The sequence below is a fragment of the Oncorhynchus nerka genome, linkage group LG19, assembly GCF_034236695.1.
Source record: "Oncorhynchus nerka isolate Pitt River linkage group LG19, Oner_Uvic_2.0, whole genome shotgun sequence".
Taxonomy (NCBI): domain Eukaryota; kingdom Metazoa; phylum Chordata; class Actinopteri; order Salmoniformes; family Salmonidae; genus Oncorhynchus; species Oncorhynchus nerka.
The window spans coordinates 27,297,767-27,312,213 of record NC_088414.1 but is presented as its reverse complement, the minus strand read 5'-3'; the positions used below and the strand labels follow the sequence as shown (position 1 = coordinate 27,312,213).

The 14,447-nt window shown below is 41.8% G+C and overlaps 1 protein-coding gene across 1 annotated transcript in view; it reads left to right on the top strand.

Moving 5' to 3' along the window:
- LOC115101287 (fibroblast growth factor 11-like) overlaps window positions 1-14,447 on the top strand; it is an 87,171-nt gene that overhangs the window by 54,589 nt on the left and 18,135 nt on the right. The window contains exon 3 of the mRNA XM_029620652.2: window positions 2,295-2,398. Coding sequence (XP_029476512.2) covers window positions 2,295-2,398 — 104 coding nt within the window. The remainder of the gene's footprint in view (window positions 1-2,294; window positions 2,399-14,447) is intronic.

The following is a 14,447-nucleotide window of genomic DNA, read 5'->3' as shown; positions in this document are numbered from 1 at the left end:
CCTCAGCTCTCCTCCAGCCCAGCTGTCTGTCTGTGTGAGAAGCCGAGTGGAGTGGAGCGTGTGGAGGAGATAGACTAGTCTTTGATTGGGCTGGAGGCTGTTATAGGGTTTTGGCCCGTGGCGACTACGACACTACAGAGTGATGAGTATGAAAGAGAGTGGACAGTAGCATGGCGAGGTAGAGATCCCAACAACAGAGACGTATAGATATGGCTACTTTGTTGATATACTATGACACCATTCTACAAGAATATAGTGGTTATGAAATAGGTAAATAAATAACCACTTGACATCCTCAAGGACCGCTCACTTTGCAAGTTTTCATTACTTGATTTTATTGTTTATTGACTTTTAATATGGATTTGAATTATTTAATGACTTTCAATATTAACGTATTTATTTTACAAAATTCTTATTCAAGTATATTTAGAGATTGGGAAGTCAGATGCCCCCTCACATGCAGCAAGATCTGCAAATAAACAGACAACCATCACATGTTGCCAAAGACGTTGTAGGTTTCAGAATAGGTGTGAATTTGATAATGATATTTAGGGGGCACATTTCAAAGTATATGGAAGCAATAATTGTTCCCTTTTCTCTCTCAATACTACCTTCTCTTTTCCACCCTATCTTTTCCACACTATCTGTCTTCTAATCTCTCCTCTCTGTTCTCCTGATCTGATGGTTGCATTGGTCTCTTTGTAGAAGAGCTCAGTAACACTCCTGAAACCCAGCACACCTCAGAGAGATGGTGAGAAGAGACAGGCTAGATAGAAGATATGCTTGTCCTTTCTCTTCCTTCCTCCCGTCTCTGCTCCTTCCTGCCGTCTATTTCTGCCTTCTGTTTGTCATTCAACCTCTCTGTTGTTCATGCTCTCTTTCATCTTGGAGAGATTCTCTCTTGTTTTCTCTCGCCATCTCTCCCACATGCTTTCATTCTCTTCCTTTGTGTCTCCCTTGTCTTCCCTCATAGCTGTCTTTAGTGAGGTGTTGCACCCTAACAACTGCGACCTGGCCAAGATAAAGCAAAGTAGTGCGACACAAACAACAACACAGAGTTACACATGGAATAAAAAAATGTACAGTCAATAACACAATTTAAAAAATACAGTGTGTGCAAATGGCATGAGGAGGTAAAGCAATAAATAGGCCATAGTAGTGAAGTAATTACAAATTAGCAAATTAACACTGGAGTGATAGATGTGGTGATGATGATGTTCAAGTAGAAATACTGGTGTGCAAAAAAGTAAATAAAAAAATATGGGGATGAGGTAGGTATTTGGTTGGATGGGCTATTTACAGATGGGCTGTGTACCGCTGCAGTGATCGGTTAGCTGCTCAGATAGCTGATGTTTAAAGTTAGTGAGGGAGATATAAGTCTCCAACATCAGCAATTTTTGCAATTCATTCCAGTCATTGGCAGCAGATAACTGGAAGGAAAGGCGGCCGAAGAAGGTGTTGGCTTTGGGGATGACCAGTGAGATATACCTGCTGGAGCGCGTGCTACGGGTGGGTGCTGTTTTCGTGACCAGTGAGCTGAGATAAGGCGGAGCTTTACCTAGCAAAGACTTATAGATGACCTGGAGTCTGGCAACGAATATGTAGAAAGGGCCAGCCGACGAGAGCATACAGGTCGCCGTGGTGGGTGGTATATGGGGCTTTGGTGACAAAACGGATGGCACTGTGATAGACTGCATTCAGTTTGCTGAGTAGAGTGCTGGAGGCTATTTTGTAAATGACATCGCCGAAGTCGAGGATCGGTAGGATAGGGTATGTTTGACTTCGTGAGTGAAGGACGATTTGTAGGATGCCAATTCTAGATTGAATTTTGGATTGGAGATGTTTAATATGAGTCTGGAAGGAGATATTACAGTCTAGCCAGACACCTAGGTATTTGTAGTTATCCACATATTCTAAGTCAGAACCGTCCAGAGTAGTGATGCTAGTCAGGCGGGCGGTTGCGGGCAGCGTTCGGTTGAAGAGCATACATTTAGTTTTACTAGCGTTTAAGAGCAGTTGGAGGCCGCGGAAGGAGTGTTGTATGGCATTGAAGCTTGTTTGGAGGTTTGCAAACACAGTGTCCAAAGAAGGGTCAGATGTATACAGAATGGTGTCATCTCTGTAGAGGTGGATCAGGGAATCACCCGCAGCAAGAGCGGGTTATCCAGAGGTGACACATCTTACTTGCTCTAGAAGACAGGGAAGCTCTGTTTGATTCTCTCTGGATTGGTCGAATGTTAGTCTCATGTTCTAACGTTTAAATCTCCTCCCTCCCTCTTTCTGTCCCTCTGCAGCACAGTTCAACTTGATTCCTGTGGGTCTGAGGATTGTGGCGATCCAGGGGGCGAAGACAGGGCTCTACCTGGGCATGAACAGCGACGGGTACCTTTACACCTCTGTGAGTCCACATGCTCAACAATAAATAAACCAAAAGAAATACTGGACAATCCGTCTCCTATAGTTATGTTCAGGAAATGACTGTGTGGCAATGGGCCAGCGCCAGTAATAGAGACACTCCGTGAAGCATTGAGTTGACTCTCTAAATGACAGTTATAATGACAATGTAACGGCTGGAACAGCCGTATCAGGAGTCGACCGCTGTTGCTAAATCTCCTCAATTATTGTCTGTGTTATTGCTGTCCGTGGTGCAGAACTCTGTTCCAGGAGAATTATGTTGCTGTCCATGGGGCTGAAATTGACTTCAATCTGGAGTTGCATATCCTGTGCCATGGGCTTGGATTCCATGGCGCAGTTAAGACACTTAGATATACTGTTGCTTTTTGTGCTTCATGTCCCTGTAGCCTGCAGGCGTACATTTGTGTTGAATCTGCGATGTGCAATTTTATGCGGTTGAGGACAGTGTGTATAGCAGTGGAGGCTGCTGAGGGGAGGACGGTTCATAATAATGGTTGTAACAGAAACAAATGGAATGGCATCAAACACATGGAAACCATGTTTTTGATGTACTTGATACCATTCCACTTATTCCGCTCCAAACATTACCAGGAGCCCGTCCTCCCCAACATCCTGTGGTGTATAGTACAGGGTCTGTATACACGCTGGAGATGTAATGTTCAGTGTTGTCTCCTTACCAAGCTGAGTACCTGGGTAATATGTTATACTGTAAGCTCTGTGTGTATTTAAGGATGGAGGAATCCTGTGCCTTGAGTGTCTAGACAACATAATAACATCTGAATAATAATAAGAAAGTAGCCCATTACAGTACCTACACTGTGCTTGGTGCTACTTTAAGGGGCGGCAGGTAGTGTTGTGGTTAGAGCATTGGGCCAGGAACTGAAATATTCCTGGATCGAATCCCAGAGCTGACAAGGTAAAAATATGTCATTCTGCCCCTGAGCAAGGCAGTTATCCCACTGTTCCCCTGGGCACTGAAGATGTGGATGTCAATTATGGCAGTCACCTGCACCTCTCTGATTCAGAGGGGTTGGGTTAAATGCGGAAGACACATTTCATTTGAAGGCATACAGTTGTACAACTGACTTGGTATCTTTCCCTTTAATAGTGTCATAGGAATTTCATAATTCCCATATGTGTTCATTAATTAAATTCACTCAGTCTATTATATATGAATTTGTAAGATTCTTATTTGCATAAAATAGACAGAGATCAGTCTTATCAAAATGAGATAATAGTATTTATTCTCGGAGCGCGCTGCCATTGAACCACAAACAGTTTATATACTAAATTTGACGTCATAGGTTATAAAATATCCTTCCTCCTATCGACCAAGACAAAGCAGGCTCAAAAGGTTTATTCCAACCCCCTAGCTTACTCACTCCAGACACAAACCATATCAAGATTAACTTCTGAAATCTCACCTTCATCTATTACTATTCAGCAGACAGTTCCAGATAATGGAAAACCTAGGGAGACACTCACTGCCTTATCTAAACATCCCAGAGCTAAATTGAGTCAGTTCAACCATAGGTTAACGACCCTCTTTGCTTACTTAAAAACCCGCAATCCATTCCTCCCCAACGCATCTGGAATGGTATTTATATTATGTTTAATTACCCCCTGTTTCATGCTACACAATCCCTTCCTTATGAATTAACATGATTAATCAGATATAATAAAACAGGGTAGAGTTGAATTAGTTCAAGTTCTATTTAAATGTAGATATTGTTTAGTCATTATTCATAAAATTCCTAACAAATGGACATGGAGTAATAGTATTAGCACACAGAGTAGGTGGAACATTCACTCTCTCGCTGTGTGTTTGTTTGTGTGAGCATGTACCTAAGTATTATTTATTTTTTACCCTGCCATACGTCATACATCAAATCTGTCAGCATACAGTGCATATAGGGCAGAAACATGAAAGTGTGGAGGGTCACGGAAAACAATCATTTGCTAGTTGTTGGAGCATTGGATGTGTAAGGGTGTAACAGCTACCCCACAGTGTGTGAGAGAGGAAGTGAGAGATAGAGAGAATATCCCTGAGCTGGCGATTAGCATGCGACAATGAGAAGGCTTTTGTCTCTTGTCTGAACAGAGGCGATTTCGAAGGGAAACATTGAGATATTGTTGCTGTACTTCCCTGCAAACATCCAGTCAGTGTCTTCCCCCCCCCCCCCCCACACACACACACACACACAGATGCCTATTTAACCTTGAGTTGACTGGGTGTCTTTTATATGAGGAGTGTTTTCATGCAACGTTTTCATGAGTGTGTGATGTTATGCTGATGATGTGTAACCTTATATGGGTGGCGTGTGCTACAGTCACACACTGGTAAGCTGGTATGTGTGAGTGAGGATGAATATGTCATGTATTCTGTTGAGTGATTATGTGTGTGTGTGCACAGGTGCCTGCACATGCATGCAATCATGTCTGTGTCTGTCTCTGTCTGTCTCCGTCCGTCTGTCTCTGTCCGTGTGTGTGTTGTAACAGCTGGAGATAGAGGGGGGATGGCACCTCAGGAGAGTGCATGACAGTGCAGACAAATGTTCTGACCGGTGACAAACAAGCTCATCACTGTCACAGAGGCTGAGGTGAGTGACAGCAAGAGACACAGAGGACACTGCTATCGGGGAAAACCTCTGCAGGGCTCTTCCTCTCTCTCTATCTCTTTCTCTCACCTTCTCTCTCCTGCTGTCCCTCTCTCTACGGTTGTTCCTCCCATTCTCCCCGTCTCTCTCTCTCTCTCTCTCTCTCTCTCTCTCTCTCTCTCCCTATCTCTCCCTAATCCTCTCTCTCTCTCCCTCTCCCCATCCTCTCTTTCTCTCTCCCTCTCTTTCTCTCCCTCCATCCTCTCTCTGACTTTGATTTGTTGTCCTCTTCTATTCAAGTCAGCTGTTCATTGCAGTAAACGCGTAATCAGCCAGCCTTGTCAGGCTAGTGAAGTGCACATAGAGCCCAAGAGAACAGTAAGGAGCTAATGACAAGGAACTCCATGACACTGCTCTGTTGTCTCAGCTATGAGCCTCAGCCTCAGCATCCCTATATCTGTAGGAGACTCCAGGAAAATTGCTTATTTTTTTGTAAAAAATAGTACTCAGCTCTGTTCTGACCCATTTTATTGTCTGTGTGCTCTGGAAACCCCTCCTGGGCCATGAGATGGGGGAGATGTGTGAGTAAATGGGGCGATGGTGTGTGTGTGTGTGTGGTGTGTGTGTGCGTGCGTGCGTGCGTGCATGAGTGAGTGAGACACAGACAGACAGAGAGACAGAGAGACAGAGAGATGGTGGGTGGGAGGTGACACAATTGAGAGATTCTAGATTTTACAGATGCAGTTCCCATGCATGTCAATCAGGCCTCTGAAATTAACCGATGATTGCCTTTTTAATGGGTGTGTTGATGTGTGCGTAGTGTACAGTAAATTGCTTGTGCACACCTTGAATTATAATGCCTATGATACTATAGTACACGATGGTACAAATACTATAGTATTCACTATAGTGTTTTTGCAGACTTTACTGTTGTATTCACTGTACTGTTTTTGCAGACTAAAAAACTGTAGTATTTACTGTAGTGTACTGTTGTATACTGAAGTATTTACAGTTAACTATAGTATAAATACTTCAGTAAAAGAAAACTGTAGTATATGCTATAGGAATTAATGTAATGTTTTTTTTCGGACTGTAGTATTTACTGTAACTTTTTTGTTTAATTATCTTTGACATAGAAGAGGAGGCTTTCTCAGGTAGGTAGGTAGGTAGGTAGGTAGGAAGGAAGGAAGGAAGGAAGGAAGGAAGGAAGGAAGGACTGGGGTCTAAACGGATAGTTCAAACCTGCTCTTTTCTATAACCTGTAGGGAACACAATATATGGTCTAGACTTGACATGTAAGTTTCTCACATTTGAGTGGGACTAATTGGGATATTGGGGAGGGGAATGGGCAGGGTATATGCAAATTAAATACTGTAGTAGTTACTAAAGTAAAAAAAAAAGGGTTGTGTTTTTACGGACTGTCGTGTTTTTGCGGATATTACCGTAGTCTTTACTACAGTGTTTGTTTTGCAGAAAATACTGTAGTATTAACTATAGTATACTACAACATTCTGTAGTAAGTACTGCACATGATCGAGGGATACTACAGTGTGTAGTATAGTATTCTACAGTATACTACAGTTTACTCTAGAATTCTATAGTAAGTACTGTAGTATTGTATAGTAAAATTTAGTTTTTTTTCATGTGTGTACAAAACATTAAGTACACCTTCCTAATATTGAGTTGCACCACCTTTTGCCCTCAGAACAGACTCAATTCATCAGAGCATAGACTCTACAAGGTGTCGAAAGCATTCCACAGGGATGCTGGCCCATGTTGACTCCAATGCTTCCCACAGTTGTGTCAAGTTGGCTGGATGTCCTTTGGGTGGTGGACCATTCTTGATACACATGGGAAACTATTGAAAAACCCTGCAGCGTTGCAGTTCTTGACCCAAACTGGTGCTCCTGGCACCTACTACCATACCCCGTTCAAAGGCATTTAAATATTTTGTTTTGACGATTCACACTCTGAATGGCACACATACAACATTCCATGCCTCAATTGTCTCAAGGCTTAAAAACCCTTCTTTAACCTGTCTCCTCCCCTTCATCTACACTGATTGAAGTGGATTTAACAAGTGACATCAATAAGGGATCATAGCTTTCACCTGGTCTGTCTATGTCATGGAAAGAGTAAGTGTTCTTAATCACACATTATCAGAGTGCGCAGCAGAACACTGTATGCTGGAAAACACTCGGTTTGTAATTTTTGATTAAAACGAAACCGCTATTGATTAAATTAAATAAGAATACCAAACTTCTGTTCGCGTGGATTCCGCAACACGTTCAGCTAGGAAACACCGCTAACCAAACAACAGTGCTAGGTGGCTGTACTACAGACACCGGTCGTTGTCGTTGGAAAGACGCATTGTTAAAAACTTTTGAAAAACAACTGGTTGCAGTGAAGAGCAAACCTGGATACTAAGGAGATCCTGAGGGAAATCGACGAGTACCAACAGCTTTACGCTACGGAGGAACAACATTCTCCATCATGGAAAGATCCGACTACCTCACAAAAGAACTCTAACCCAACAAAAAAATGAAAAACAGATTAATCTACAGACACGGACGACTTGCTTACCATTGAAGTAGAGGCTAGTGCTCTGGCTGGAATCCATGCAACACTGGAAAAGTTGTGTGAGAAGGTAGCAGGGCTGAGGGGGGAGTTTGGAGTTTAGCGAGAGTGAAATTCTCACGTTCCAATGAGAGAACAAGGCACTCACAGCAAAGGTAAAAATCCATGATTCTAAAATGGATTGTCTACTCAGTGAAAACAGGGTGATCAAGGAGTCGCTGCTAGACATACAAAGTCGTAGCATGTGTGAAAATCTAATATGAGGATCCAATAATCCAGAGGGAGCGATCAGAGAATTCATGCAATCCGCCTTGAAACTTCCTCTAGAGACTGTAAACAAGGTGGCTTTCCACTGTGTACACAGACTTGGAGCTCGGAGCGACAAGACCAAGGGTCCCCAACCGATCATCACAAATTTGAACAATACCAACAAAAGGAGCTGATCAAAAGCAGGCGAAGGGAGCTTAAAGGGACCAAATTCGGGCTCAATGACCAATTTCCACAGGAGATAAATGAACGTCGCAAGAGACTATATCCTGTACAGAGGCAACAGAGGGAGAGGGGTAAGCGTGCCTTTCTCATTGTGGACAAACTCTTTATAGATGGACAGCTATTCCGAGACAGCTCCATAACATCATGGCTTTACTAAATTCTACAGGGACTTCAGGTTACGAAAAAAAGATTGGAACTGTAAAAATATCTGAACACTATGAAGTGGATATGAACACACACATACTCAGTCGCGGACTAATACATACACATACACACTTGATCTCGCTCTCTTCTCTCACTCTCTTTCTCTCTTTTCTCTTCTCTTCTCTCCCTCTCTCACCTCTCTCTCTATTGTCGAGAACTGTTCTATAATTGTACATGTTTCTTGTTTGTTATTGTTTATCTTTTCTATGTCTTTGTCTACAAGTTTAGATATGTCTATAACAAGCAAGGGGAAGATATCAGAATAGGGACATTGGGGAATAATAACATATTGTACGGGACACATTTTTACTGTAGTGATGCCGTCTCTATAGTAATGCAATGTCTCTTTCATGGTCATGTGAAACGTCAATTGCTATGGAAATGCTGGGATGTGTTTTTGAATTATGTTAAAAGTAATTATGAATCAACTATGATTGTGATATGATATGGATTACAATTATCATCATGAATATTAAGGCTATACACACTACATGTTACACACATAGACACTTAACCATGCAAATTGGCGGGGTTATTATTTATATGGACGTCACACATTACAGTCTTACTCTTATACAGACAACGTACACAGTCTCACTAAATCACATCCAATATCATACACATGAACTTACTCAGATTTACAACACACATAATATCTTGTCTCAATGTTCAAACATCTGTGGGATTGGCTCACAGGTAAACAGGCAAGGGAATAAAACATATATTGCTAGAAACTATTTCTTCAATCCTAAATTATCAGACGTTTGAAAGCTCTAGTTTTGACCATCATAATACCTCTGATGGCAGTAACTCTACAAGCACTAATTATGGTCAATTTAGACTGAGAATAGTATCTAGTTATGATAAGGGGTGAAATAAGTATAGCCAGTTATAATTGTGCAGTTTAGCAGATTATAAAAAAAGAAGATCAGTCTTTACGTGGCTAAAGGAAAAGGAATATAACATGCAGTTGAAGTCAGAAGTTTACATACACTTAGGTTGGAGTCATTAAAACTCGCTTTTCAACCACTCCACAAATTTCTTGGTACCAAACTATAGTTTTGGCAAGTCGGTTAGGACATCTACTTTGTGCATGACACAAGTAATTTTTACACAAGATTATTTCACTTATAATTCACTGTATCACAATTCCAGTGGGTCAGAAGTTGACATACACTAAGTTGACTGTGCCTTCTAACAGCTTGGAAAATTCCAGAAAATGATGTCATGGCTTTAGAAGCTTCTGATAGGCTCATTTGTTTTCAATACATTTTTTTTCACCTTTATTTAAGCCAGTTTAGAACAAGTTCTCATTTACAATTGCGACCTGGCCAAGATAAAGCAAAGCAGTTCGACACATACAACAACACAGAGTTACACATGGAGTAAAACAAACATACAGTCAATAATACAGTAGAAAATAGGTCTATATACGATTTGAGCAAATGAGTTGAGATAAGAGAGGTAAAGGCCAAAAAAGGCCATGGTTGTAAAGTAAATACAATATAGCAAGTAAAACATTGGAATGGTAGATTTGCAGTGGAAGAATGTGCGAAGTAGAAATAGAAATAATGAGGTGCAAAGGAGCTAAATAAATAAATAGAGTAGTGGAAAGGGTAGTTGTTTGGGCAAAATTATAGGTGGGCTATGTACTGGTGCAGTAATCTGTGAGCTGCTCTGACACCTGGTGCTTAAAGCTAGAGAGGGAGATAAGTGTTTCCAGTTTTATGTACTGGTGCAGTAATCTGTGAGCTGCTCTGACACCTGGTGCTTAAAGCTAGAGAGGGAGATAAGTGTTTCCAGTTTCAGAGATTTTTGTAGTTCGTTCCAGTCATTGGCAGCAGAGAACTGGAAGGAGAGGCGGCCAAAGGAAGAATTGGTTTTGGGGGTGACCAGAGAGATATACCTGCTGGAGTGCCTGCTACAGGTGGGTGCTGCGTGAACAGCGAGCTGAGATAGGGGGGACTTTACCCAGCAGGGTCTTGTAGATGACCTGGTGCCAGTGGGTTTGGCGACGAGTATGAAGCGAGGGCCAGCCAACGAGAGCATACAGGTCGCAGTGGTGGGTAGTATATGGTGCTTTGGTGACAAAACGGATGGCACTGTGATAGACTGCATCAATTTATTGAGAATGGTATTGGAGGATATTTTGTAAATGACATTGCCGAAGTCGAGGATTGGTAGGATGGTCAGTTTTACGAGGGTATGTTTGGCAGCATGAGTGAAGGATGCTTTGTTGCGAAATAGGAAACCAATTCTAGATTTAACTTTGGATTGGAGATGTTTGATGTGAGTCTGGGAGGAGAGTTTACAGTCTAACCAGACACCTAGGTATTTGTAGTTGTCCACATAATACTTATTTTCCACCATAATTTGCAAATAAATTCATAAAAAAATCCTACAATGTGATTTTCTGGATTTTTTTTCTTCTCATTTTGTCTGTCATAGTTGAAGTGTACCTATGATGAAAATGACAGGCCTCTCTCATCATTTTAAGTGGGAGAACTTGCACAATTGGTGGCTGACTAAATACTTTTTTGCCCCACTGTAGGTCTGTAACAGTTTGGGTCAAGAGTGTCCCCAACTTTAAAGAGGGGGATGACTGCAGCTGCTTTCCAATCTTTGGGAATCTCAGACGACACGAAAGAGAGGTTGACCAGGCTAGTAATAGGGGTTGCAACAATTTCGTCAGATCATTTTAGAAAGAAAGGATCCAGATTGTCTAACCCGACGGATTTTTAAGGGTCCAGATACTGCAGCTCTTTCAGAACATCAGCTGACTGGATTTGGGAGAAGGAGAAATGGGGAAGGCTTGGGCGAGTTGCTGTGGGGGGTACAGTGCTGTTGACCGGGGTAGGGGTAGCCAGGTGGAAAGCATGGCCAGCCATAGAAAAACGGTTATTGAAATTCTCAAATATAGTTGAGTTATTGGTGGTGACAGAGTTTCCTATCCTCAGTGCAGTGGGCAGATGGGGGAGGTGTTCTTATTCTCCATGGACTTTACGGTGTCCCAGAACTTTTTTAAATTTGTGGTGCAGGAAGCAAATTTCTGCTTGAAAAAGCTAGCCTTGTCTTTTCTAACTGCCTGTGTATATTGGTTTCTATCTTCCCTGAAAAGTTGCATATCACGGGGCTGTTCGATGCTAATGCAAAACACCATAGGATGTTTTTGTGTTGGTTAAGGGCATTCAGGTCTGGAGAGAACCAAGGGCTATATCTGTTCCTGGTTCTAAATTTCTTGAATAGGGCATGCTTGTTTAAGATGGTGAGGATGGCATTTAAAAAAACAAAACAGGCATCCTCTATTGAGGTGGTACCTGGTAGGTTCATTGATAATTTGTGTGAGATTGAGAGCATCAAGCTTAGATTGTAGGATGGCTGGGGTGTTAAGCGTTTTCCAGTTTAGGTCACCTAGCAGCACGAGCTCTGAACATAGATGGGGGGCAATCAGTTCACATATGGTGTCCAGAGCACAACTGGGGGCAGAGGGTGGTCTATAGCAGGCGGCAACGATGAGAGACTTGTATTTAGAGCGGTGGATTTTTAAAAGTAGAAGTTCAAATTGTTTGGGTACAGTCCTGGATAGTAGGACAGAACTCTGCAGGCTATCTCTGCAGTAGATTGCAACACCGCCCCCTTTGGCCGTTCTATCTTGTCTGAAAATGTTGTAGTTAGGGATGGAGATGTCAGAGTTTTTGGTGGTCTTCCTAAGCCAGGATTCAGACATGGCTAGGACATCCGGGTTGGCAGAGTGTGCTAAAGCAGTGAATAAAACAAACTTAGGGAGGAGGCTTCTAATGTTAACATGCATGAAACCAAGGCTATTATGGTTACAGAAGTCATCAAAAAAGAGCGCCTGGGGAATGGGAGTGTAGCTAGAAACTGCAGGGCCTGGAATCACCTCTACATCACCAGAGGAACAGAGGAGGAGTAGGAAAAGGGTACGGCTAAGCTATGAGAATTGGTTGTCTGGGACATCTGGAACAGAGAGTAAAAGGAGGTTTCTGGGGGCGATAAAATAGCTTCAAGATATAATGTACAGACAAAGGTACGATAGGATGTGAATACAGTGGAGGTAAACCTAGGCATTGAGTGATGATGAGAGAGAAACATCATTGAAACCAGGTGATGCCCTCGCATGTCTGGGTGGTGGAACTGAAAGGTTGGATAAGTTATAATGAGCAGGGCTAGAGGCTCTACAGTGAAATAAGCCAATAAACACTCACCAGAACAGCAATGGACAAGGCATATTGACATTAAGGAGAGCATGCTTAGCCGAGTGATCATAAGGGTCCAGTGAGTAGTGAGGTTGGTTGGGGTCACGATGATTAGCCGGGCCATGGGTAGCAAGCTGGCAGAGGATTTGACATAATTTTGACATCATTAATTGACATAATTTGAGTCAATTGGAGGTGTACCTGTGGATGTATTTCAAACTCAGTGCCTCTTTGCTTGACATCATAGGAAAATCAAAAGAAATCCGCCAAGACCTCTTGTTCATCCTGGGAGCAATTTCCAAATGCCTGAAGGTACCACCTTCATATGTACAAACAATAGTACGCAAGTATAAACACAATGGGACCACACAGCCGTCATACCGCTCAGGAAGGAGACGTGTTCTGTCTCCTAGAAATGAATGTACTTTGGTGCGAAAAGTGCAAATCAATCCCAGAACAACAGCAAAGGACCTTGTGAAGATGCTGGAGGAAACAGGTAAATAAAAAAGTATATCCACAGTAAAAACGAGTCCTATATCGACATAACCTGAAAGGCCGCTCAGCAAGGAAGAAGCCACTGCTCGAAAACCGCCATAAAAAAAGTCAGACTACGGTTTGAAACTGCACATGGGGACAAAGATCGTACTTTTTGGAGAAATGTCTTCTGGTCTGATGAAACAAAAATAGAACAGTTTGGCCATAATGACCATCATTTTATTTGGAGGGAAAAGGGGTGGGATTGCTAGCCAAAGAACACCACCCCAACCGTGAAGCAGCAACATGTTGTGGGGGTGCTTTGCTGCAGGATGGACTGGTGCACTTCACAAAATAGATGGCATCATGAGGAGAGAACATTTTGTGGATATATTGAAGCCACATCTCAAGACATCAGTCAGGAAGTTAAAGCTTGGTCGCCAATGGGTCTTCCCATTTGCAATGACCCCACGCATATGACCCCAAGTATACTTCGAAAGTTGTGGCAAAATGGCTTAAGGACAACAAAGTCAAGGTATTGGAGTGGCCATCACAAAGCCCCGACCTCAATGTATTTGTCTATGTATTTGTATGTAAACTTCCGACTTCAACTGTATACTGTTTACAGGAAACTCACACTACATCCTAAGATGAAGTTGCATGGAAAAAGGAATGGGGTGTTAAAATCATTTTCTGTCATCGACAAAAGAACTCAAAATGTGTGATGGTGTTAATTAACAAAAATGTCAATCTGAATGTGCAAGTAGTTAGGAATGATTCTCAAGGAAGATGTATCTTTTTGAATATGAAAGTGGACGAGAAAGAGATTTGGCTCATTAATATTTGTGGTCCAAATCAGGATGTTCCATACTTCTTCGAAAATATTTATATCAATTTATTGATCCTACAGGCAACAAATGATCAAATCATTATGGTAAGAGACTATAACACAGTGTTAAGTACCTCAATGGACCGTAAAGGAAATCGATCTACAAACTATCATCACCGTGCCCTTAAGGAAATCACAAATATTATTAGCACATTAGAAATAGTGGATATTTGGAGACTAAAAAATCCCGACCTAGTGAGATATACATGGAGGAGACTTAATCAAGCTGGTCGTCTTGACTACTTTCTTGTCTCTTTCTCTCTTGCGTCGAAGGTTGAAAAAGTTTCAATAATAGAATGGAATCGGATCATCATCTAATTGGCTTTCACATAACTTTTATATAATTTCCACGTGGATGGGGGTATTGGAAATTTTATCAACGTTTACTGGAGGACAACTTATTTTTAACTAAGACAAAATAATTTGACTGAATTTCTCCAGTATAATATAGGAACAGCAAATCCACTTATTGTTTGGCATACCTTTAAATATACCTTCAGAGGTCATTCAATTCAATAATAAAAAAGCAATGTCTGGATAAAGAGACAAGACAAACAAGGGAAATACATTATAGTACAGGTA